We start from the raw sequence: 26848 nt of genomic DNA, 5'->3' as shown, positions 1-26848 counted from the left end.
TTTTCTATTTAATATGTGACCCTGGACCACAAAACCAGTCATAAGGGTCTGTTTTTTTTAAACTGATATTTATACTGTAACGGGCTGAAGAATCACACAACCATGCAGGGTGAAGAAAATTCCCCGGAGGGTGAATTTATTGAATAAAGTGAACAGTGCCGGAAATGTGCTTGTCGTTGGTGTGCGGTGTTTTCTTCCTCTCGGGTGTTGGTGTCCTTCTTCCCCTCTGCGTGATGTGCTCGGTGACTTCGTGCAGGTGGCGGGCTGAACGGCTATCCAGAACTGTCTGTGAGGCACAAGAAAACACACATTAACGGCTGTACTTGCTGGAGGCATTGCTCACCGTCCTCTGTCCTCTCGCGGCTTATAAAGCGCTCCCCTAAGCCGCGGCAGCTGGGTCCGATCAGCCCGCTGTGATGAGAGCAGGTGTTTCTCCTCGGTTGCCAGGGCGACGCTGATAGGCTCTCGGGACAGGCGTCACACTCCTCCCCCCTAAGTGTCGTCCTGGTTCCTCGGGCTAAGGGGGAGGTTGGGGCTGGAGGAGGAAGTCTCATTGACAGACCTGAGAAAGCTGTCCCCATGCGGGAGAGTCCGTCTGCGTTGGCGTGGGCGGCGCCGGCCTGATGACGCATGTCAAAGTGGAAGTCCTGGAGCGCCAGGAACCACCGGGTCACCCTTGCGTTTGTGTCCTTAGCACGGGCCATCCATTGGATGGGAGCATGATCGGTGACCAGTGTGAAGGACCGTCCTAGGAGATAGTACTTTAGCTCCAGGACTGCCCACTTGACTGCCAGCGCCTCCTTCTCGACCGCTGTTCGGCGGGGGACAGCTTCCGGCTGATATAGACCACCGGGTGTTCCTCACCGTCCTGCACTTGCGAGAGCACGGCTCCCAACCCGGTGTCGGAGGCGTCCGTCTGTAACAAGAAGGGGCGGTTAAAATCGGGGGCACCGAGTACTGGCTCCGACGTGAGGGCTGCTTTGATTCTTTGGAACGCCTCTTCTTCTGCTTCCTCCCATCTCACAGTCTCCGGCCGCCCCTTCTTGGTCAGGTCTGTCAATGGGGTGGCTAAGGAGGAGAAGTTAGGAATAAAGCACCTATAATATCCTGCCAACCCCAAAAAGGCCCGTACCTGTTTTTTCGTGCTCGGCCGGGAAGCGTTGTGGATGGCTGCCACCTTGTCCTCTTGTGGGCGTACTAGTCCCCGGCCGACCAGATACCCCAGGTACCTGGTTTCGGGTAGGGCCAGGTGACATTTCCTGGGGTTGGCGGTGAGCCCCGCCCGGCGCAGTTCCCCGAGCACCCTACGGAGCCGCTCCAGGTGGTTTTCCCAGGTCTCTGAGTGAATTACCACGTCGTCGATGTAAGCGGCTGCGTACTCCTGATGAGGCCTCAACAGGATATCCATCATTCGTTGGAACGTTGCCGGTGCCCCGTGCAGCCCGAAGGGGAGAACCCGGTATTGATAGTGGCCACTGGGGGTGGAGAACGCCGTCTTCGGTCTGGCCCGGTCGGTCAGCGGTACTTGCCAGTACCCTTTTGTAAGGTCCAGAGTGGAAATGTACCGGGCTCTCCCCAGCCGATCTAGGAGTTCATCGACGCGTGGCATCGGATATCCATCAAACTCAGAGACCTCGTTTAGGCGGCGGAAGTCATTACAAAACCGGAGGGTGCCGTCGGGCTTGGGGAGCATCACGATGGGACTACACCAGGAACTGCGGGAGGGCTCAATTACTCCTAACCTCAGCATCTCCTGGACTTCCTCCTCGACGGTCTGTCTCCGGGCCTCCGGGATTCTGTAGGGCCTCTGCCTTATGACGGTTCCGGAGGGAGTGCGGATGTCGTGATGGAGGACTTGAGTCCGCCCGGGGAGAGGAGAGAACACATCCGAGAATTGACCGACCAGATGGTGAAGCTCCGTCTTCTGGGCGGCCGACAAATGGGGGCTCATGTCTACAACCACAGGAGTGGAAGTGGTGAGGGCCACTAGCTGGGGCCCTGTTCCAACCCATCGTTTCAGCAGGTTGATATGGTAGATTTGAGTTTCTTTCCGACGCCCCGGCTGGCGGACCCTGTAGGTGACCGGACCGACCTTTTCTGTGACGACGTAGGGGCCTTGCCACTTTGCCAGGAATTTACAGGCGGACGAGGGTACCAACGCCAACACATAATCTCCGACCTTAAACTCCCGTGGTTGGGCCGCCCGATCGTAGTTCCGACGCTGAGCTTCTTGGGCCTTAGCCAGCTGCTCCCGGACTAGGGCATGACGCGCTCGATCCGCTCCCTCATCTCCTTCACGTGCTCGATCGTGGACCGATGGGCGGTTGGCTGCTGTTCCCAGGCCTCCCTGGCGACATCGAGCAAGCCCCGGGGCTGTCGCCCGAACAACAGTTCGAAGGGGGTGAATCCGGTGGAGGCCTGGGGGACTTCACGGATACCGAAAAGCACATACGGTAACATCTGGTCCCAACTCCTGTGGTCGTCCGCAGCCACTCGACGAAGCATTTGCTTTAGCGTTTGGTTAAATCTCTCGACCAGCCCATCGGTTTGAGGATGGTAGATGGAGGTGCGGAGCTGTTTCACCTGTAGGAGGCGACAGAGGTCCTTCATCATCCGGGACATGAATGGCGTGCCCTGGTCGGTCAATATCTCCTTTGGTATGCCGACCCGGCTGCACAACAGGAAAAGCTCCTGGGCGATCGTCTTGGTGGTGGCTTTCCGTAGGGGGATGGCCTCAGGGTACCGGGTCGCATAATCCACGATGACTAGGATGTGTTCATGTCCCCGGGCTGACTTCGGCAAAGGCCCTACCAGGTCCATCCCGATTCGCTCAAAGGGGACCCCAATAACCGGTAGCGGAATGAGGGGAGAGGGTGGAGGGCGTCGAGGGGAGGTACGCTGACATTCAGGGCAAGCTTGGCAAAACCTTTTCACGTCCCCATCCAGTCCTGGCCAGTGGAAATGATCACGGATCCGTCGGCTAGTGTTGTCCGCCCCCAGGTGGCCAGCCATGGGGTGTGAATGGGCGAGCTCCAGTATCGTTCCCTTTTGGGACCACCAGCAGCTTCATTTCCTCCCCTCTCCACTGTGCGACACAGTAAAGCAGGCCACTTTGCACTATGAAGTGGGGGGTCGGATGTGGCGATGGTTGAGCGTCCTCTCCTTCGACCACCCGCACTTGAGCCCAGCAATGTTTCAGGCGCTCGTCCTCCCGTTGCTCCTTGGCGAAGTCCCCACCCCCTTTTACCTGCTGGAATACATCAAAGAATAGGTTAGAAGCGGGGGGGAAAGACTCACCATCGCGGGCGCTGTTCCGTCGTCAGGAGGACGGGTGGTTGGCGGCGACTATGGCTGGGCTCTCGCCTTGGGCGGTTCCCGGCAACGCTAGCCGTCTGTGCAGTGGAGGCAAGACAGCGTTCCAGGCCTGGCCAATCTCGGCCCAGGAGCACGGGGACTGGCAGGTCCTTTACGATCCCCACTTCTATGTGCCAGGTACCGGGTTTTGCCGAGATGGCCACACGTCGGGTTGGTACCTGGTGCGTGTCGCCATGCACGCACTTGATGGCCATCCTCGCCTTTGAGTCACTCCGTGGGGGTAACACCGCCGGTGAGACTAGACTGACTGCGCTCCCCGTATCCAACAGCGCCTGGAATGGGCGCCCATTGACCCTGACGCGGGCGTGTCGAGCTTCCTGCGGGGGTTCCCGATGTACTGCACAGCCGGCTAGCCAGGTCCGAGTAGGGGAGCGATTCGGTTCCGTTGGCATGGGTTCATCCTGGTTGCCGGGAACCGCTGGCCTGCTCACCATTCGTTGGGGCCCCTCTGGCGCGCGTCGCTCCTGGTACACCCTCCGGGGAAACGGCGAAGCTCTCTCCCCACCCTCCTGTCGCAGGGTTGCCTCGGCCAGCTCGACAGCTTCCACCGCCTCTCCCACGGTGCGCGGGTTCCGCATTCCCGCCGCTTGCCAAAGTGGGCGTGGCAGGGCCCGTAGGAACCGGTCCACGACGACGCGTTCAGCCACTTGCGACGCGCCGGGATTTCCCGCGAGGAGCCAGTGTTGTGCCAGGCGGGACAGTTCGGCGGCCTGGGCGCGGGCTGGCACCTTCCCATCATATTGCCAACCATGAAACAATTGGGCCGCCGCGATCGGGGATAGGCCGACACGGGCCAGGATTTCCCTCTTCAAGTCCTCATATGCGTCACTGGAAATAGAGGCATCGAGAAATAGGCTTGCTGGGGTTCTCCTGTTAGCAAAGGGGCCAGGATCCGCGCCCAATCCTCTCGTGGCCATCCCTCTCGCTCCGCGACGACCTCAAACATTTTTAAATAATTCTCCGCGTCGTCGTGGCCGGTCATCTTCGGCAACAGCTGGGTCGCCTGCACTCGCGTATCAGCTGGCGGGACCCGCGGGACGGCGGCAGCATGCAGAGCGGCCATCTCCCTCTTGGTCTCTCCCTGACGGGCCGCCATGTGCTCGACAATCTGCTGCTGTCGGATGCTGACCTCGGTCAGGTGTTTCAAGAGCTCTTCCATGGCTGGGGAGGAGTCGCCGCCTGAATCCATAAACCAACGGGGAAACAGAGAAAAAAAAGTTAGTCCGGTTTTTTCCCGTGGGTGGCGGTGATTCTTCAGTCTCATGCGCGCATTCTCCACCAGTGTAACGGGCTGAAGAATCACACAACCGTGCAGGGTGAAGAAAATTCCCCGGAGGGTCAATTTATTGAATAAAGTGAACAGTGCCGGAAATGTGCTTGTCGTGGTGCGCGGTGTCTTCTTCCTCTCGGGTGTTGGCGTCCTTCTTCCCCTCTGCGTGATGTGCTCGGTGACTTCGTGCAGGTGGCGGGCTGAACGGCTATCCAGAGCTGTCTGTGAGGCACAAGAAAACACACATTAACGGCTGTACTTGCTGGAGGCATTGCTCACCGTCCTCTGTCCTCTCGCGGCTTATAAAGCGCTCCCATAAGCCGCGGCAGCTGGGTCCGATCAGCCCGCCGTGACGAGGAGCAGGTGTTTCTCCTCGGTTGCCAGGGCGACGCTGATAGGCTCTCGGGACAGGCGTCACAATACATTATCTGAAAGCTGAATAAATACGCTTTCCATTGATGTATTTGCTAGGATAGGACAATATTTGGCCAAGATACAACTATTTGAAAATCTGCGATCTCAGGGTGCGCAAAAAAAAAAATGTAATTCCAAATATTGAGAAAATCTCCTTTAAAGTTGTCCAAATGAAGTTCTTAGCAATGCATATTACTAATCAGAAATTAAGTTTTGATATATTTACAGTAGAAAATTTACAAAATATCTTCATGGAACATGATCTTTACTTAGTATCCAAATGATTTTTGGCACAAATGATTATTGCTACAAGTATATCCGTGCTACTTATTATTGGTTTTGTGGTCCAGAGTCACATATTTGTTGGATCTACACCAACAGTATTTTGCTGCTCTTAATTTTAATCCTTGTCTCTTTTGTTATATTTGGGTGCATGGGGTCATCTAAAAGCCAGTTTATTAGAGGTATGTTCTGGTGTTGGAGTGTAGATTTGTTAGTGTAACTTAATTTCCTGTACTTTTTGTCTCTCTCCTGACCCTTCGCCTCCCTTTCCTGCCAACTTTAGGCAGTCGATTTGGATAAATGGGTATGTCTCATGTCTCATCGTAACCTCAGCACCCTTCCTCTCCTCTGTACCTACGTCTCCTACTCAGTGTCCGGTGTGGATGAAATAATGCTGTAGCTCTTCTTCACCCCTAAACCTTTACTTCTGTCTGAACTTTGACCGCTGTCATCTCTTCCTCTCTTTGTCTGGTTTGTTTGGAGATGGAATCCCATTTGCTATCCAAATGGCATTTCAAATGACACCTCGTCCGTGTGTATAAGTGTGTACATTTGTAAGAAAGAGAGAGAGAGAGAGAGCATTCCAGCGTGTAAGATGAGCTCAGTGTCACTGAATCCTGGTTAAGGATAGGATCTTCAGCGGACGGCCCACAACCCTAACACTCATTCCTAGCTAACATGAAAGATGATAAGCATGATGTGGGCCACACATATTTCCAGGTTATAAAGGGATAGTTCACCCAAAAATGAAAATTTCAATAATTCAATAATTACTCACCCTTGTGTAATTACAAACTCGTAAGACCTTCGTTAATCTTCAGAAAACAACTTAAGATATTTTTGACGAAATCCAAGAGCTTTCTGACCCTGTATAGAAAGCAACGCAACGAACACGTTCAAGGCCCAGAAAACACTTGAATGCACGTTGATTGACACGGAAGAGAAGGATTTTTGAATAAAGTCTTTATTTTTGTTTTCTTTGCTCACGAAAAGTATACTTTTAGCTTCATAAAATTACGGTTGAACCACTGATGTCACATTTTAACAATGTCCTTACTAACATGGTAGTTGCGTTGCTGTCTATGAAGGGTCAGAAAGCTCTCGGATCCACAAACAAATAAGCAAACAAATAATAAATAGCTAGCAGGTTCTATGGGCTTCAGATCCATAGAGAAAATCTCATACAAACTCATTTGGAGATGCTTATCTGGAAAACAATCAGCCCAATTTTTGTTTTTCTTTTCACTACTAACCTCCTTAGTAATATAATCACTTATGCTAACATCAACCTCTTCATCTCACCTCACCTCACCTCATTGGCTCCATGATTGGGTGATTGTACTAAATTATACAAACCAGCTGAGAAAATGTCTAAAATCATTTGATTTGTGGATTTAAAAAAAAATAACATTACTTCATTTGCCTGAATTTGACCAATATTCTTCAATTATTTTTCAGAGCATAATGATATTTTCAAATCATTACCCCACAGGTTCTGATCATAATAGCTAAGACATCAGCATACCATAAAGACCTCAAATAAACCTTGCAACCATTTCAGCGTATGGAAAAATAAATTGGTAACATTTATAAAAAATATAGATTGTATTTAAAATTATAAATATTTTAGGTAGATTTTGATAAAATGCACAAAGTGCTTTCAAGTTTCCAGGTGATGCTCTTTCTGCATACTAAAGAGACAGAGTTAACCAAGACACTATGGTAAAATAATTTTAAACAATCATATATTTTTATTTATTTATTTTAAATCTATCTATCTATCTATCTATCTATCTATCTATCTATCTATCTATCTATCTATCTATCTATCTATCTATCTATCCATCCATCCATCCATCCATCCATCCATCCATCCATCCATCCATCCATCCATCCATCCATCCATCCATCCATCCATCCATCCATCCATCCATCTATCTATCTATCTGATTTCATTTTATTTATTTATTTATTTGTTTTTTATTTATTTAAATTACATGTACCTATTCAATTTATAGTAGGAATAAATATTTTCAAGGCATTCAAGAACCTTCCTGTAGGTTATTACCATGGCAGTTTTAGTTTAAAATATGTAAAATTAGGTTTATCTTTAACATTTTTGTTTTTGCTTTTATTAAAAAGCTGACACATGGGCAGCTGAGAAGACGCCTGAGCCAGTTCTAATGTAGACAGGCAAACGAAGAAATAACATGCTGACCCATTCTAGATGGACACAGCTGTTGTGGTGAATTCAACCAAAAATTACAGTTCTGGGATGATTTACTCACCCTTATGTAGTTCCAAACCTATGACTTTCTTCTGTACATTATAAAAAAAAATGTCCTTTTGTGATCCAAAAATGGATTTGAAGCAACATAAGATTGATAAACAATGTTCGAATTTTCTTTTTTGGGAGAATCGTCTCTTTAAGGACTGCTATGGTGTGCTCTCTCTCTCGCTTATGTATTCATACTCATAAATGGTATGAGACTATAGACAAAACTCACTAATAGCAACAATAATCGTTTTCTCTTGCTTTTAATCCTTTCTGGATGTTGAGAAAAGGTAAGCCGTCCACAGGATGTGTTTGTTTCCCTCTTGACGGCTGAATGTGACCTTTGACTCGTTGACAATTCTGTTCATTGGTTGTTTCTGTACTTATGTATGCTCTCTCCATGGTACTGTAACCCACTTCCTGTGAATGTGAACTTACAGTATGTAAAGAAAATCTCTAGTAATTTATCCCTCTGTCCATTCATAACAGTTTTTGTTTTCAGTTTACCTCTTATGTCTCACTGTTGTCGCCATGTGAAAACGGTGGAGCCCTTTCCTATGTAAAACACTGGCGTTTATCATCCAACGTTGTCCACTTTGCTGAGTCCTTACAGCACTATTTGAGGACAAATAGGTTGTTTTAACTTTATTTTCTCTGTTATTCCTCAATTTCCAGTCATCTCAGGGAGGGGGACACCGAACGCTGCTCTATGGCCACGCCATCCTCCTGAGACACTACCACTCTAGCATGGTGAGGGATGCATGACGGGTCCTTTTCATTATTAACTGATGTTTAATGTGATGGCACTAATTTTAAGGAGACTCATTTTTTTTGTCCTAAATTACAGTATCTCAGCTGCTTGACGACATCACGTTCACTCACAGACAAGCTGGCCTTTGATGTGGGCCTGCAAGAGGATTCTACAGGTACATGTTTTTAGTAGTACTAGTGGTTTATTATGTGTTTTCCTGGTTGTATTTCTTTTTCTTGAGCTTAAAGGGGTCATCGGATGCCCATTTTCCACAAATTGATATGATTCTTTAGGGTCAAGTCTATAACATACTTTGTTAATATTTCTCAATTGTAGTGTAAAAAACACCTTCTTTACCCTGTCAATATAAGCTCTGTTTTCATCAAGCCACTTTTTAGTCCATGTTGCTTTAAATGCTAATGAGTTCCGCTCGCCCCGCCCCTCTCTTGGATTGGATTGGATTGGATTCAATTTATTGTCATTGCACATGTAGGTACAAGGCAACGAAATGCAATAGAGAAGAAGAATACAGCACAACATGAGGAAAGAAAGGAGAAAAAAATAATCTTCACACTATGCTCCTGAACGGGAGTACAGTGTGAGAACAGACAAAAAACCCCAGCATAGAGCACAGTCAATACAGGAACACACAACTTGCAGAGAATAATCCAGTTCAGACGAACAGCCATCTGGTCTGCAGCCATTACAGCGCTAACACAGACCCGTTATCAGACTGACGGGAAGAAGCGGCAAAGGCGTTGGATGGGGGTAGTGGGAGGTGAATGAATATCTGTATGTATGAGCGTATGAGTGTGTGTATGTGTAAGTTCATGTGCCTAGAGATCCGCCGCGCTGGCACTCCAAACAAGTTGTCTCAGTCCGCAGATTGTGGTGCGACACAGCAATTGCCATGGAAACGACCTTGGCCGGAACCCAAACGCTCGACAATCACAAGGTGTTTGTTGAGGGAGGAGGGAAGAAAGAGCGTCTCCCTGCAGCATTCATCCGGGGAGTTAGATTCCAGAGCAACCTTGCCAAGCTGTTCTGTTGTTTTGGGAAGCCGAAAAGAGATAAGATTGTTTGGTCTTTGGGCGAACAGCTGCCTTCTAATTTCACAGCTATTCTCATTGTCCATTCTGATCTCCTTGTCCATCAATTTTCCTTTCCAAAGCCGAGAGCTTAGCCGTGATCGAATCCATATTGCGGTTAATAGTCTCTGTCTCAGAGCCGACCGCTCTGCCAACTGCTTCAATCATGACGGGCAGCCTTGTGAGGTTTTGGACAGCTGTTCCCGTCTCCTGAATTCTCCGATAACTCAGGGCAACGCCTAATCCAAACAGCAGAAACCCAGTTATCATGGTTCCGAATAGGTAGATGTCTTCAATGTCCTCCACGGAAAGAGCCGCCAGACACACGACCCGCCACCTCTCCCATGCGTCCATCGTGTAGCCAGCTGCGAAAGTCCCAGCAGGACACTTGGGTTCTCCCGATCCCAAACTTCTAGTCGAGAAGATGGTGTCAATTGCGTTAAGAGACCAGTTGATCAGATCCATAATTTCGGTTTTGTAGAATAGTGCAGAGAGAGTCTCTTGAGTGTTAGACAAGGACAAGACGAGAGAGCAAGCAGGGGAGATAAGGGTAGGGAGGGAAGAAAAATGCGACCGCCTTCGCTGAGAGCAAAACGAGAATGCCATCTCTTCCATGGGGTGATGAGCTGTACTGTTTACTTTAGCCGCGAAACTGGCTAACTAGCACGTTATTAAGAATTATAAAAATCAAGATTCATAAGAAAACGTTATACTCACTTCTTCTGTAGATGAAGCTGGATCACGAATTATTTGCGTGAACATAGACGCATTTAGGCAGATCGGGGATCGGCGCATTCACTTCAAAGCAAAAGTAACATTAATCCTCTGCGTCTTCAGCGGTTCAGATGTCAGGAGTAAATGGTGACTGCTATATTCATTATTACATCCAACAACAAAGCACTCCAATCGCTTAATCTGAGACATAATAGGGCTTTTCACACTATGCTTAACCCCGGGTTATCTACGTTCTAAACACCGCATTTAACCCCGGGTAAAGACGCGTTTCACACGTCAGTGAACGACACTTGTCAGTGTGTGCACTTGCTTGGCCATTTGTAGTTGATAAACAGGAAAGTGGGTTCAAGCGCCAGCAGAAGGCAGTGTAATGAAGTGGTCTTTAAGAGAAGCAGTCTATCAGCGGAAGTTTAAAATCAGCTCGTAAGTGTATTTACTTGTCTCAGTGTTTAGCGCATTTGCCGTTGCTAGGAAACGCTTATTTTGTTTACTAGGATGAGAGTTGCTGAAATCGCGTTTGGTCTCGTACTGTATCGTGTATCTTGTCAGTGTGTGCACTTGCTTGGCCATTTGTAGTTGATAAACAGGAAAGTGGGTCCAGCTGAATTGAAATGATCATTTGTTGGTTTGGTATAATAAAGGTTATTATACCGCGGCAGCGGTCGCGGCAGTCGTCGTGTGAAGCCCTCTTAGTGTGAAGACCAAAGAGTGTAAAGACCATCGACTCTACCGTGCGACTCCACCGGGCAGGGACACCGGCAAGGGATAGTAGTAGCTTTTTATTTAATTTTTTCATTGATATGTTTATTATTGAAATGTTGTTGTTATATGCATGTGTTAATTTTATTTAATTTCTTTATTTTCTTAAATATGTGGGTAGATAGTATTTATAGAGTTGTAACTTTTTAGTTTTAGTTACTTTTTCTTATTTGTAAGTCGCTTTGGACAAAAGCGTCTGGTAAATGACAAAAGTAAAGTAAAGTAAAGTAAAGTAAAGTTTCACACCTGTAATTTGAAAGCGGTGTTAGCACCGCATTTTACCCGGGGTTATGAAACCCTGCTCCGGAGCAGGGTTAACACCGCATTTGCGGTGTTAAACCCGCATTGCGGTGCTAAGTTTGTTCAGTGTGAAACGGAGCGGTGTTTGCTTGTTGCTGCTGGATGCTTGGAAATTGAGCGGCGAGGCGTACGTCACGAAACGCGTGTGTTGTAAACAGCAGCAGGTCAGTAGTGAAAAAAGTGAAAAGTAACGTAAAGTAAGAACTTCAAAAGTAAGAAATGTCAAACGACGGAAAGCGTGTGAACTGGAGTGACGAGGAGACTGAATTATTTTTACAACTATGGTCAGAAAAAAATATTCAAGACAAATTGGACAAGTTTTCTTTCTCTTGGACATTTGTCTTTGTTTTCTTGCCTTTTTGCGTCTCAGTAGGCTTACAAGGGCTAAACATCTACGCGGCGACATAATTTTTTAATAATTAGCAAGATGCGGAAATGCCGTGTAAACAGGTTGCCTGCTGTTCGTCCAATCAGCGACAGTGACACAGCAAATATGCGAATAAGAACGTTAACCCAGGGTTTAGGAATGTACAATGTGAAACGTCTGTTAATGAATACCCAGGATTAACAGTTAAACCCAGGTATATTATGAGCAGTGATTTAATATTATTATGATCGAAACGTGATTACGATAATTACGATTCCGTTTATCCGGGGTTTAGGTTTACCCAGGGTTAACAATTTCAAGTGTGAAAAGCCCTAGTGACACAATGGTGGACAGCTCTCAGCTCACTCAGGGTGGGTCTAAGGTAAGACGGCCTTGTCAATCATGGTAGCGGTCTGTATAGAACTACGTCATTCTGACGAGAATCTCAGAACAGCCTGATTAGGAATAGGAATAATAAAAAAAAAACACTGGGGTCATTTTTATCATTATAGGATGGATGTGTATACACACTTTCAACACACATTTACAGAGCCTTGCGAATGTATTCATACCCCTTCATTTTTTTCACGTTTTGTTATGTTGCTGCCTTATGTTAACTGCTTTAAATTTAAAAAAAAATTCTACATCAGTCTACACTCCATACACCATATTGACAAAGCAAAAACAGAATTGTCACAACTTTGTGAATTAATTACAAATAAAAAAAACTGAAATAAGTTCATTGCATAACTATTCATACCCTTAACTAAATATTTAACTGAAGCACCTTTACAGCCTTAAGTCTTTTTTGTTTGATGCGACAAGCTTTGTTCATCGGTATTTGGCAATTATGTGCTATTCTTCTCCTCACCTCTCAAGCTCTGTCAGGTTGGATGGGGGCAGACGCACATTTTCAGGTTTCTCCAGAAATATTTTAATGGGTTCAAGCTCAGGCTCTGGCTGGGCCACTCAAGGACATTCATAGAGTTGTCTATAAGCCACTCTTGCTGTGTGTTTAGGGTCACTGTCCTGTTGGAAGGTAAACCTTCTGCCCAGTCTGAGGTTCTGAATGCTCTGGACTGGGTTTTCATTAAGGCTATCTCAATATTTTGGTGCATTGAGCTTTTCTTCTATTCTGATGAGTCCCTCAGGCCCTGCTGCTGAAAAACAGCCCCACAGCATGAGGCTGCTACCAGCCAGTGTTGGGTAAGTTACTTTCAAAAAGTAATTAATTACAGTTACTAATTACTTCCTCAATATTGTATTTAAATTACTTTACTAATTACTCTGTCTGAAAAGTAACTTAGTTACTCAATAAGTAACTTAATTATTAAAATCGCTAATTAGGCTACATCTTAAAATCCATATAAACCTTAATAGAAATTAAACCCGTTATTCTTTCAATTTGAGTCAAACATAGAATAGTTTAGCCTTTTAGCTGTAAAACAACTGTAATACTTAAAAATATACATTTTAACATTTGGTTAACAAATAGAAATACTGTGCAAAATATCTGAATAACAAAAAAGCTTAAAAGTTAAACAATACATTTCAGTTTGGCAAGATGTTCAGGAAAAGCCCAACTAGTAAAATCCGTACAGGTTTATGTAAAAATACCACTTAACCAATGTAGGTAAGAATAAATGACAGAAATGATCTTTTCTGCTGAATATAGCCATGTCAGATCGCGCTGTTCTTATGAGGTAAATTCCTCATAGTAGGTCTTCTTACAAAAATTATGAAAATTAAATTAATCTTGATTTTTTTTGTTTTTAAATTATTATTTTTTGTATCTAGGTGAGGGCGTTTGCATGCAGGTGACTGCATATAATGAGCTCAGATACAGGAAAAACTGTAGGCCTACCTCAGTTTCATACAGATTACATAATCAGATAACATTCGTTTTCGATTTGAATTCGTTCATTTAAAAGTAGACACTTCAGGCTTTCAGATACAAGACTGTCGCTTTAGTTTCATACGGATTGCATAATCAGGAATATTCGTTTTCGATTTGAATTCGGCCATTTAAAAGTAGAAACTTCAAGCTTTCAGATATGGGAAAGACTGGTCTCGCTTTACTTTCATAGGGATTACATAATCAGATAATATTCGTTTTCGATTTGAATTTGTTCATTTAAAAGTATAACTTCAAGCTTTTAGATACGGGAAAGACTGTACCTCGCTTTCATACAGATTACATAATCAGGGATCGTTTTTTATTTGAATTCGTTCATTTAAAAGTAGAACTTCAAGGTTTTAGATACGGGAAAGACTGTACCTCACTTTAGTTTCATACGGATTACATAATCAGATAATATTCGTTTTTGATTTGAATTCGTTCATTCAAAAGTAGAAACTTCAAGCTTTTAGATACGGGAAAGACTGTACCTCACTTTAGTTTCATACAGATTAAATAATCAGATAATATTCGTTTTCAATTTGAATTCGTTAATTTAAAAGTAGAAACTTCAAGCTTTTAGATACCAGAAAGACTGTACATATCTTTACTTTCATAGGGATTACATAATCAGAAATATTAGTTTTTGATTTGAATTTGTTAATTTAAAAGTAGACACTTCAAGCTTTTTAGATTCTATTGATTTTAGTCTTATAAGTATCTGAGTATTTAAGGTTTCTCTGTGAATCAGGAAAATCTGAGAGTGAGCACGCGGAGGGTTAAAGCTGTAAAAAATACTGTAATTAAATTACCTAAAAATTAACAGTAATCCCTTACTTTACTTTTTCAGTGGATAAGTAATTTAATTACACCCAACACTGCTACCAGCACACTTTACTTTTGGGATGGTACTCTGCAGGTGATGAGCAGAACTGGTTCCCTTCAAACATGATGCTTAGAATTGAGGTTCATCAGACCAGAGAATCTTGTTTCTTAGAGTCTGAGGGTCCTTTAGGTGCTTTTTTGTAAATTCCAAGTGTGTTTTCTTTTGTCTTCACTGAGGAGAGGATCCACCAAACCGCCATAAAGCCCAGATCGGTGGAGTGTTGCAGTGATGTTTGTCCTTCTGTAGATTTCTCCTATCTCCACATATGATCATGGAGCTCAACTAGAGTGACCATCAGGTTCTTCGTCACCACTCTAACCAAAGCCCTTCTCCATAAATTGCTCAGTTTGGCCAGGAGGCCAGCTCTAAGAAGAATCCTGGTTGTTTCAAGCTTCTTCCATTAAGGGTAACAGAGACTACATGCTTCTGTGAAGCAGACTTTTTTTCTGAACTCTTCCCCAGATGTGTGGCTTGGGGTTTCTTAGCTCTACAGACAGTTTGTTTGTCCCCAAGGCTTGGTTTTTGCTCTGATATGCATTATCAGCTGTTGGACCTTTTATTAAGACATGCGTGCCTTTCCAAATCATACCCATTCAATTGTATTTTCCACATGTTGCCTTCACTCAAAGTCTAAGTAACACCTACAAGCAATATGAATGCTCCTGAGCTAAATTCCAACTGTCCCAGATAAGGGTATGAGTACTTATGCAATGAAATCAAGTTTTTTAAATTTGCAAAGATGTTAAAAATCTTTTTTCTTTTTTTTTTGCTTTACCATTATAGTGTATGAAGTGTAGATTGATGTGGAAAAAAGTAATTTAAAGCAGTTTAACATAAGGCTGCAACATAAAACGTGAAAATAAATGAAGGGGTATGAATACTTTCGAAAGATACTGTATGTTCAAACAACTTGAAAAGTGAATTTTGCATCCAATGACCCCTTTAATAACAACAACTACATAATAATAATAACAATATTAACAACAACAACAACAATAATAATAATAGTGTAAACCTGACATTATTATTATTATTATTATTAATAATAATAATAATAATATAACCCTGACATTATTTATTATTAATATTATTAATAATAATAATCTATACCTAACAATATTAATCATTATTATTATTGTTGTATTATATAATAATTAGTGGTGTCAAAATTAGTGTGTTAATGCAGACGATTAATTTTTTCAGTTTAACGCGTTAAAAATATTTAACGCAATTAACGCAGGGGTGGAGCCTAGGGTTGGCCTAGGTCACGGTGCTGTTCATGATGGTGAGTGGGGGGGGGGAGCAGGGGGGTTTCTCCTGAAGTCCACTATCATCTCCACAGTTTTGAGCGTGTTAAGCTCCAGGTTGTTAAGACTGCACAAGACAGCCAGCTCCTTAACCTCCTGTCTGTAAGCAGACACGTCACCGTCCTGGATGAGGCCGATCAGTGCGGTGTCGTCTGCGAACTTCAGGAGCTTGACAGAGGGGTCTTTAGATGTGCAGTCGTTGGTGTAGAGGGAGAAGAGCAGTGGGGAGAGAACGCAGCCCTGAGGAGCTCCGGTTCTGATGGTGTGGGTGTTGGATGTGAATTTACCAAGCTTTAGTGTGTGAAGACTTCTTGTGTTCTTCCTGAAGACCTGGCACACATCTTCTTCACTGATTTGAATCGTAGATGTGGGGGAGAGAGGGGTTGCTGGAGGTGTGAATGGTTGTGTGGAGAGGTGTTCAGGGCGGGTGTGGGGTGATCTTTCAAAACGACAATAAAAGTCGTTCAAGTCGTATGCCAGGTGTTGATTCTCCAGAGCACTTCACGAGCACTCCGGCTCTCTTCCCCCGTCGGCGCCTCCTGTAGCGTTTGACCAGAGCTACAGCTCCGCCAACAACAATGTCCAGCAAAACGTCCGAAAAATATAAATCCGGTAAAAGATTTTGTGTTGTGTTCTGCCGAATGTTCAGCAGGTCATCCCTGGTAAAACTGATCGTATTTGAAAAACAAAAAACAGGAAAAACAAATAAAAACAGTACAAACACTGGAGAGCAACGCACAGTAGCTGCCATCATCGGCGCCATTTTGTTCATTTAATCAAAGGACAAAGAAAAAATAACTTTTAAAGCTTTAAGGATTCATTTATAATTTAGTGTTTGATAACTTCAATTTCAATTTCTGTATATTTCTGCTGAAGGGCACACGTAAATATGACATTTATTATAATGGGTTTATGTGAAGATTGTTTTAAGTTCACTTAAATCAGAAGTAATTTTTTTAAAGTCTAATAAATTTAAAAATTAATAGCTCTCAATTATACTGTAATATTGAATGGCTATAGTCAATGGTTAAATATGGGTGGGGGGGTTGCAATTTTATAGAGAAATCAGTGATACTGGCCTTCAGTCAAAAACAAATATGCCATTAAACAAATATAAAAAATATACTGTCTTTATGTTGTTTGTACATTAATTTGAAGATTGAATGTGAAATTATTGCAATATAAAAGTATATTTAAAACTTTAATGTTAGGTGGGATTAATCGCAATTTATTTCAGAAAAATGTGTGATTAATTAGTTTTAATTAATTAAATTTTTAATCGATTGACAGCACTAGTAATAATGTAAACCTGACCTCATTTATTTATTTTGTAGTACTAATAAAATACAATAAACTAAACAATAATAATATATTATATTATAAATCTATTATTATTAATATTATAAATAGATTTTTTTATCTTGTTATTATTATATGTACAATCGTAAATGACAATTGCATTTGAAATATGCATAATTTACAATAATATTATATGAACAGTGTTACAATTTACAACTGTAAAATGCAAATATAGCAGGGTTGACGGGAGCACCCTGTAGCATCACATTTATTGACAGTTCACTATCGAACCCCAGACTTCAGGGATTCGAAAAGCAACAACAATGCAATGTCCGATGGACTCCGATCCCACTATAGCAACCCTGGAAGAAGAGTATTGTCTGAACAGTGTGAACCAGATGGTGAAGCTAACGAATGTCTGTCTCCCACCGTCTCCTCCACAGTCTGCAAATGGCACATTTATATCACCATGAAACACATTGAGTGCTGGTGCACCTCAATGACAATCAGCTCTCTGGTTATGCACACTTGAGAATAAAAAGACAGACAAGAACATCCAACACGGAAACATTTACACAAACAATACCCACACATCACAAGAGTCACATTGTCTTATTAAACCTACATTTGTATGCATTTGTTTAGATCATAGCAGTATCTGTAATAATATGTATTTTGAATTGAATTGAATTAAATTGATTTATTTTTACTGGACACATTTTTTGCGTCTCTATATGTTCAGGGGAAGCTTGTTGGTGGACCATCCATCCTGCATCCAAGCAGAGGTCAGAGGGTGAGAAGGTCAGGGTAGGAGATGACCTTATCCTGGTTAGCGTGTCATCAGAGAGATACCTAGTAAGACTTTTAGATCCTTAGTGACCTAATAATAATATCAAACATGATTCTCTGTGCAGCTGACAGCTGGTGTCTGTGATATCTATTGCAGCATCTGTCATACGCCAGCGGGGACCTGATGGTAGATGCCTCCTTTATGCAGACCTTATGGAACATGAATCCAGTCTGCTCAGGCTGTGAGCTGGCAGAGGGTAAGTGTTCAGCAAATACAGAAAATTCCCAATCAAATAAAACCAAGATGTTCTGAAATATATCTGTAATTTGTAGAGATAATGTAACCTATCTGACTGTGTTCTGGTCTTTATATTTGATCTTTTCAGGGTACTTAACCGGAGGTCATGTCTTAAGATTGTTTCATGGTCACATGGATGAGTGTCTGGCCATCTCAACACCTGATCAGGGAGAGGAGCAGCGCAAGTAAGAGAAGAATATCTATCTATCTGTCTATCTGTCTGTCTATCTATCTATCTATCTATCTATCTATCTATCTATCTATCTGTCTGTCTGTCTGTCTGTCTGTCTGTCTGTCTGTCTGTCTGTCTATATACTGTAATATATATATATATATATATATATATATATATATATATATATACTGTAATCTATATTTGTGGAACTGTTTTTTGTATTCTTTGATGTATAGAAAGTTCACAAGAACAGCATTGATTTGAAATATAAATCTTTTGTAACGTTCAAATTTTTTTTACTGTTGCTTTTGATCAATTGAATGCATCCTTGCTGAATGAAATAATGAACTTTTCTCTGAACTTTTGAACAGGGATGTATACACACACACACACACGTTTGTTTTTGTGAAAAGTGGGGACATTCCATAGGCGGAATGGCTTTTGTACTGTACAAACTGTATGTGCTATTGCCCTACACCAGGGGTCTGCAACCTTCAACGTCAAAAGAGCCATTTGGCCCCTTTTCCACCGAATAAAATTCACGTGGAACCACAAAATATTTGATGCGCAAATAAAGATAACACGGCATATAGCTAAAGTTTTATATTCAGTTATGTTACAGGGCAGGGGAGTAGCAATCATTTCAGAAGTGAAGGGGACATAACTGTCAAATGTAATAATAATAATAATAATAATTATAATATTTATTTATACAAAAAAAAAATATTATCTCTTACTTTTAATTGGCTAAGAAATAAAATACACTGCTGGACAATAACCAATAATTTCTCTTCTATAATACGTTTGATAAATATTATATTAATGACAATTTTATGGTTATGATTGTACAATCAGTATATATACTACAAACACTTTTTCCATTTTGTATCACAGAATAAGGCAGAACATATATTTTATTGCTTCTGTACTGTAATTAATGCTATCAATTACCACTGTATAATTCATATTGATTACCTGGAGAAGACACACATAAACCATATCGTCTTCACATTTCATCAGTTAAGTTTTATGCTTGTTATTTAGCTTAGCTACAGCGATAGCGGGATTACTTGTCATTAGGGGTGTGCGATATTGAAAAAAAATAATATCTCAGTATTTTTGGGGATTTTTTTGGTAACGATAATTAGACGATAATTTGCGATATCTGACTACCAATGGAAAGCTGCAGTTTTTGATATTCTTCATATTCTGTGTGGTCAGTTCACATCAGTGATAGAAATGAATCTTTTCATGTAAGTTGAAATAGATTTTTACCTTTTACGGGCAATTTTACCTTTAATAAAGAAATGTTTTTCTAAAAGTATGCATCTTTTGAGTCAAATTGTTACATTTAATCAGTCAATTAGAATAATAAGACATTTAGGCTGTTACCAAACAAATGAAACCAGTAGCAACAAAATTAATCTTTGCAGAACTTGCATATGAAGTGGCATTTAGATGCATTTACACACTGTTTAATGCAGCTCAGAGGGACATGGAGTGCTTTAACCTGCAGTTACAAATGCATAATGTTTTGATATTTTAAACATAAAACATTAAATACTGATATTTGAAATTGTTTTAAAATGAACAGGTACTTTGAATGTGAAAATAAATCCACCAGTAGATGGCAGCAAATCACAGTGGGTTTTACATTTGTACAGCTGCTTTTTGTTTTGTACTACTGTTCCACAAAATAAAACTTAATAAACAGTTATTAACAAAGAAAGAACGCACTCTAAATGTGCACGTGCCCTAGTCTAGACTTTACGTACTGTACACGTACACTCTAGGTGTGTTTTGTTTGGTTTTTGTAAATTACTCGATAATGTCAAATTGCACATTGTTAAAACAACAATTACGGTATTATCACAGACGATTTATATTGCACACTCCTACTTCTCATATGAGTCTGTTTTGGACTTTCTGCGTGAGATCGCCCTCCGGCTTCGAGTATGAATGAAACATACAGCGCATGAGATTGTTCAGCTATCTGTGATGTTCACATCGTTTTGGATATGAATGAAACGTATCCAAAACGACGTGACTATCTTTTCTCTTTTAATTTAAATCTAGATTTATTCACATTGGCTCTTGAAAACCTCTATTTTAACACACTTGGCCAAGAAAAAGTGCAGGGGAAGAGTTTAGGTTTTATTAAAAGTCGGGGGGACACCTCACCCGCGTATTGTACACCAACCTTACACCTAAACTTAACCCTCACAGGAAACTGCATTTTTACTTTATTCTCAAAAAAACTCACTCTGTATGATTTATAAGTGTTTTGAAAAGTGGGGACATGGGGCAGTCACCTTCACCTTGTAATACCTATGTCATACCCATGTCATTATACAAATTTATGTCCACATTTGTCACAAAAATACGCACACACACACACACACACACACACACACACACACACATATGTATGTCAGTCTTGTGTTTGTCTTGTGTTTTGTTTCCTCGTGCTCAGTTTCCTGAACAGTTTCCTGTTCCTGTCCTCATTGTGTTAATTTGTATCCAGCTGTGTTTTATTAATTATCTTGTCTTCCCCTTGCATTTAAGCCCTGTGTTTCCCTGAGTCTAGCGTCTGCTGTTAAACGTCATGTTTTATGTCTTCCTGTGTTCCTCTGTTGGATTCCCTGGTGATTGTGAAATTAAAGAGATTATATTTGAAGAATCTCCGTGCTTCCTCGTTCCTTGCTCCAAGTTAAACGTGACAGTCTAGTAGTATATTTATACAGTGCCCTCCAAAAGTATTGGAGCAGTAAAGACAAAATTGCTCTGTTGGCTGTGGAGTCAAGACATTTACAAATATGATTAAAAGATGAATATGAGACAAAACCACAGAATGTTACATTTTATTATTGGGTGATTCAACACAGATGTTTTACCAGCTGAGAAGTTCAGTACCAGCTGAGTTTCATCCCTCTATCTGATGTGAGCATAAGTATTGGAACAGTTGCCTCACGGGTCTTTCTAAGTGATCAGCTGTGTCCTGTTGCATTAATTCTTCAGATATTAAAAGCAAGGAATGTGTCGTATCAGTTATATCCATTACTTCTGTATTCTGAATCTTGCATTTGATGATGACACACACAAACCAGGATGAAGATGAGCTGACTTTGAGAGAAAAGTAAGCAATTTGGATGCTAAAAGAAAAGAGGAAGTCAATTAGAGACTTTGACACAGAATTACAGATGCTACACAGCAAAATGCAAACTTCTGACCAGCACCAAAAAAAGAAAGACAAGTTTAGAGTTTGCAAAAAAGCACAAAGGTGAGCCAGAAGAGTTTTGGAACTGTGTTTATGGACCGACGAGACAAAGATGAACCTTTATCTAAGTGATGGGAAAGCAAAAATGTGGAGAAAAAAAGGGAACTGCAAATGATCCCAAGCATACAGCCTCATCTGTAAAGCATGGTGGAGGTGGTGTCGTGGCATGGGCATGCATGGCTGCCTCTGGAACAGGCCCTCTCAACTTTACTGATGACTTAATGTATGATGACAGTAGCAGAAAGGATTTGGAAGGGTACAAAACCATCTTGCCTACCAATATTCAAGAAAATGCCACCAGATTCATTGGGAAGTGCTTCATATTGCATCAGGATAATGACCCAAAACACCCTGCCAGTTCAGTCAAGGAATTTATAAGGGCAAAGAAATGGAAAGTCTTAGATTTCCCAAATCAATCTCCAGATTTAAATCTGATTGAACATGAATTTCACCAGCTGAAGAGGAGAGTAAAGGCAGAAACTCCCCAAAACAAGCAACAATTGGGATTGGCTGCATTAAAGGCTGGGAAAAGCATTTCAAAGGATGAGACCAAGAGTCTGGTGATGTCTATGGGTCACAGACTCACTGCTGTGATTGTGCGCAAGGGATCTGCAACTAAATAATAGCTTTTAATCTTTTATATCTGCCTTATGTTCAACTTTCCCAATACTTATGCTTACATCAATGAGTGGGATGAACTCTAAAAGTGCTGTTCTTTTTATTTGGTAAACATGTATTTCACGAGTTCACACTTACATATATTTAGCACGAGTAAGGTAATGCGTATTTGGCGAGTATAGTAATGCATAGTTGGCATGCTGTCCTGGGGAAGGGCTCCGGGCTCAGGAATGGCCCGAACCCAGAGTACCCCCCCATAGTGTGGTGAGAACTCTAGTGATACCTCTTGAGTGGAGAAGGGATGGTGGAGGGTTTCTGATTATCCGTCAAATGAATAGAGGTATGTCAGCTGTATTTATATCCGTGCATTGATTAACTTGAGTGCAATCTGACACGCTCCTCTCGAACTTTGTTAATGTGTTGAAATGGCTAATAATAAAATGTGACATTCTGTAGTTTTGTCTCATATTCATCTTTTAATCCTATTTGCAAATGTCTTGACTCAACAGCCAACAGAGCAATTTTGTCTTTACTGTTCCAATACTTATGGAGGGCACTGTATATATTGAATTATTTAAGAAAGCTGTACTGTATGTACAGTAAATGAAGTGTTATGATTGGCTAACCTCCTCGTACTGTGAATGCTTAATATAAATGATAGTAATGTCATTCCCTCTCTAGGATTGCACAATATGAAGGAGGGGCGGTATGTAGTCAGGCCCGTTCATTATGGAGACTTGAGCCTCTGAGAATTGGGTGAGAAAATCTCTCATCTCTTAACTGTGACATAATTATAAATTGTTTGCATATACCTTTTTAATACACATCTGTTATTTCTCTGCAGTTGGAGCGGTAGCCACATGAAGTGGGGCCAGGCTTTCCGTGTACGCCACATCACAACGGGTCGGTACATGTGTCTGGATGAGGAGAAAGGTCTGATGGTTCTGGATCCAGAGAAAGCCAACACCAAATTGTCTGCCTTCTGTTTCCGTGCATCAAAGGTAGGTTTGAACTTTTATAAATAAATAAAAATATCTGCTTTTTATTTGACTAATTATCGAATTCTAATGGCATTTCTCATTCCTGGAGAACAGGAGAAAGTGGAGGGGGCTCAGAAGAAGCGAGATGTGGAAGGAATGGGTGTTCCTGAGATCAAGTATGGCGAGTCCATGTGTTTTATGCAGCATCTTTCCACAGGGTTGTGGCTCACATACGCTGCTTTAGATGCTAAAGCGGCTCGCCTGGGAACCATGAAGAGGAGGGTATGAAGCAAACCACATGATCATTCATTATACCAACTCATATATCTGATGTCAAGCCTTTAAAACTGTTGTATTTCTTATGATCTTACATTTCAACAAACTCTTTCTTTATCTTTCTCTCAGGCCATATTACATCAAGAGGGCCATATGGATGATGCACTGACCTGCTCTCGCTCTCAGATGGAAGAGTCTCAGGCTGCTCGTATGATCTACAGCACCACGGGCCTTTTTACACAGTTTATCAAGTACGACTGTACATCACATACAATCTAACATTCATTTATACTGTATATTGTACTGTCACTGAATATTGTTTAATACTTTACAGGCAGAATAAGAATTCAGTGATATTCTATTGTTACATTTATTGTTTGATAAAAAACAAAGTGGAAATATAAGCAATGTGACATTTTATTATGCATAACTGCACCAAATCTGCACCAAAGTATTTTATCTTAATTTTTTAAATAAAATAATACTTTTATTAAGCAAAACATTAATAAAAAGATGTATTGAATAATAAATAATTAAATAAAATAAAAATACAATTCTGTTATTTTGAACTGAAAATTAAAATGGTTTCCACAAAAACATTAAGCAGTACAACTGTTTTCAACATTGATAATGTTTCTTGACGCAGAATATTAATATGATTTCTGAAGGATCATTTGATGTGAAAATTCAGTTTTGGCATCACAGGTATAAATGACATAATACAATATATTAAAATAGAAAACAGTTATTTTAAATTGTATTAATATTTCACAATAACAATTTGATTAGATATAATTTTTTCTATTGTTTTATATTTATATATGTATATATATATATATAAGCATTATATGTATGTATGTATGTATGTATATACATACATACATATATATAAAATAAATAAAATATTTTATATTGTTTTAATGAAATAAATGCAGCCTTTATGAAGAGACTTCTTTCAGAAACATTAAATAAACTTACTGACACCAAACTTTTGGTTTGCAAGTATGAATGTATATATGTATGTCTGGATAAATAAGCAGTTTAATGACTGAATTAATTAATTTGACAAGTTTTTTTTTTTTTTTTTTTTCATAAAGGTATTCCTTTTTTGAAAAAGAGTTAAAAAAAAAAGCTTACTGAAAAGTTGACTATTCAGACTGAGTATTTAAGAAAATATTTGTAGACAGTTGCCTTATATTTTCTTGTGTGTGTGTGTGTCTGTGCATCCATCTTCTTCTCTCTCTTGTACATCAGAGGTCTGGACTCTTTGAGTGGGAAGAACAAATCCCCCGGTCCAGTGTCCCTGCCATTGGACGGAGTGATCCTGTCCTTGCAGGATCTGATCCATTATTTCCGGCCTCCAGAGGAAGAGCTGGAACACGAGGAGAAACAGACCAAGCTGCGCTCTCTACGCAACCGACAGAACCTCTTCCAAGAAGAGGTGTGTGTGTTTGTGCCTCTCTGTCTCACAATCAGCCATGATTCCCTTTAATTAATGTCTCTTTTCTGTGGCAGGGGTTGATCACCATCGTGCTGGAGTGTATCGACCGCCTGAATGTCTACAACACTGCTGCACACTTCTCTGAGTTTGCCGGAGAGGAAGCTGCTGAATCCTGGAAAGAGATTGTCAACCTGCTCTATGAACTTCTTGGTGACTGAATATAAATAAAAATACATTTTCATTTGAATGATTTTTAAAGAGATCTCTTATACTTACCAAGGCTGAATTTACTAATACTGTCAAATATTACAATTTAAAAGAACTGTTTTCTATTTTAAAATGTCATTTATTCCTGTGATGGCAAAGCTATAGTGTCACATGATCCTTTCTGATTTGGTGCTTAATTATTCAATCAATCATTATTAGTGCTCAGCTATTAATAATGGTTATGATTACATTTTAAAATAAATTGAAATAGAAAACAGTCCTTTTAAGTTGTAATATTTCAGAAAATGACAATTTTTACCATAATGAGCATAAAATACTTCTTTAAAAAACATCAATAAATTATTTAAATTCTATATTTATTATATAAGATTTATTGAATATCAGCTAATAGGCATCATTTATGCAAAAATAAATATGCATATATTTTTCTGTTATTTATTTATTTGGACTGTATTGATGGATTAGATTTGTGAACGTGTCTCTGTTTTCACAGCGTCGCTGATTAGAGGAAACCGTTCTAACTGTGCTCTGTTTTGCGATAACCTGGACTGGCTGGTTAGTAAACTTGATCGTCTGGAGGCTTCTTCAGGTATATATAAAACCTTCCTCAAGCACACAGTCAACAAATGCCAAAAAAATGACTAACAACCCCGTCTTTAAACCTTGCTACATTCTTCTTGCTCTTTCTTATCTGTGGGTCTCCAGGCATCCTAGAGGTGCTGTATTGTGTTTTGATTGAAAGTCCTGAAGTCTTGAACATCATTCAAGAGAATCACATCAAGTCTATCATTTCTCTCTTGGACAAGCATGGTCGAAACCATAAGGTCTGACTGCAAACATGATTTAGTAATACTAACATTTATAATTTTGCTACACATTGAAGATCTCACTGTCCTCTGCTTTTGTCTGGACAGGTTTTAGATGTATTGCGTTCTTTGTGTGTGTGTAACGGTGTCGCTGTGAGGTCCAATCAAAACCTCATCACAGAAAATCTGCTTCCGGGCCGTGACCTCCTGCTGCAGACTAACATCGTTAACTATGTATCAAGGTAATATCTGTTGGTTTTCATCCAATTAAAAATGCTGCATTGCACTTTGTTTTCTTTTACTGCAGCTTTTATTCTTGAAGGTGAACTAAATCAAAGAAATTGAAAACATTTCAAACCCTTTAACTACATAAATGTGACTTACTCCTTGTAGCGTGAGGCCCAATATCTTCTTGGGGACTTGTGAAGGTTCTACACAGTATAAGAAGTGGTACTATGAGGTGATGGTAGACTATGTGGAACCATTTGTGACAGCTCAGGTTTCCCATCTGCGTGTTGGCTGGGCTCTGACTGAGGGCTTCAGTCCATACCCAGGAGGAGGAGAGGGCTGGGGTGGCAACGGTGTGGGTGATGACCTATATTCTTATGGCTTTGATGGCCTTCACTTGTGGTCAGGTAAGTGTGGTGATCTTCTATATTCTGTATGTGTGAGTATTTGTGGTACTTAAACCATATTTTTGCTCTGTGTAGGTCATGTGTCACGTCAGGTTGCTTCGCCCAACCAGCACATCCTGGCAGCAGATGACGTTGTCAGCTGCTGTCTGGATCTGAGTGTGCCCAGTATCTCTTTCCGTATCAATGGCCATCCAGTCCAGGGAATGTTTGAGAACTTCAACTTAGACGGCCTCTTCTTTCCCGTTATAAGCTTCTCTGCTGGAGTGAAGTAATTAACATTATTGTTTTGCATTACATAACCTTTACTTAAAAAGATCATT

At 41.2% G+C, this 26848-nt stretch overlaps 1 protein-coding gene across 1 annotated transcript in view; it reads left to right on the top strand.

Moving 5' to 3' along the window:
• LOC306888329 (ryanodine receptor 1-like) overlaps positions 1-26848 on the top strand; it is a 136839-nt gene that overhangs the window by 25479 nt on the left and 84512 nt on the right. Inside the window, exons 4-20 of the mRNA XM_079446545.1 lie at positions 5625-5645; positions 8292-8366; positions 8464-8542; positions 17748-17860; positions 17952-18051; positions 18181-18277; positions 22844-22918; positions 23007-23163; positions 23257-23424; positions 23548-23669; positions 24673-24859; positions 24934-25069; positions 25581-25676; positions 25793-25911; positions 26002-26135; positions 26287-26528; positions 26604-26796. Coding sequence (XP_079302671.1) covers positions 5625-5645; positions 8292-8366; positions 8464-8542; positions 17748-17860; positions 17952-18051; positions 18181-18277; positions 22844-22918; positions 23007-23163; positions 23257-23424; positions 23548-23669; positions 24673-24859; positions 24934-25069; positions 25581-25676; positions 25793-25911; positions 26002-26135; positions 26287-26528; positions 26604-26796 — 2114 coding nt within the window. The remainder of the gene's footprint in view (positions 1-5624; positions 5646-8291; positions 8367-8463; positions 8543-17747; positions 17861-17951; positions 18052-18180; positions 18278-22843; positions 22919-23006; positions 23164-23256; positions 23425-23547; positions 23670-24672; positions 24860-24933; positions 25070-25580; positions 25677-25792; positions 25912-26001; positions 26136-26286; positions 26529-26603; positions 26797-26848) is intronic.

This window comes from Barbus barbus, assembly GCF_936440315.1.
Source record: "Barbus barbus genome assembly, chromosome: 22".
NCBI lineage: Eukaryota > Metazoa > Chordata > Actinopteri > Cypriniformes > Cyprinidae > Barbus > Barbus barbus.
Note: the sequence above shows the minus strand (reverse complement) of the source record. Positions and strands in the feature narration are given on the sequence as shown.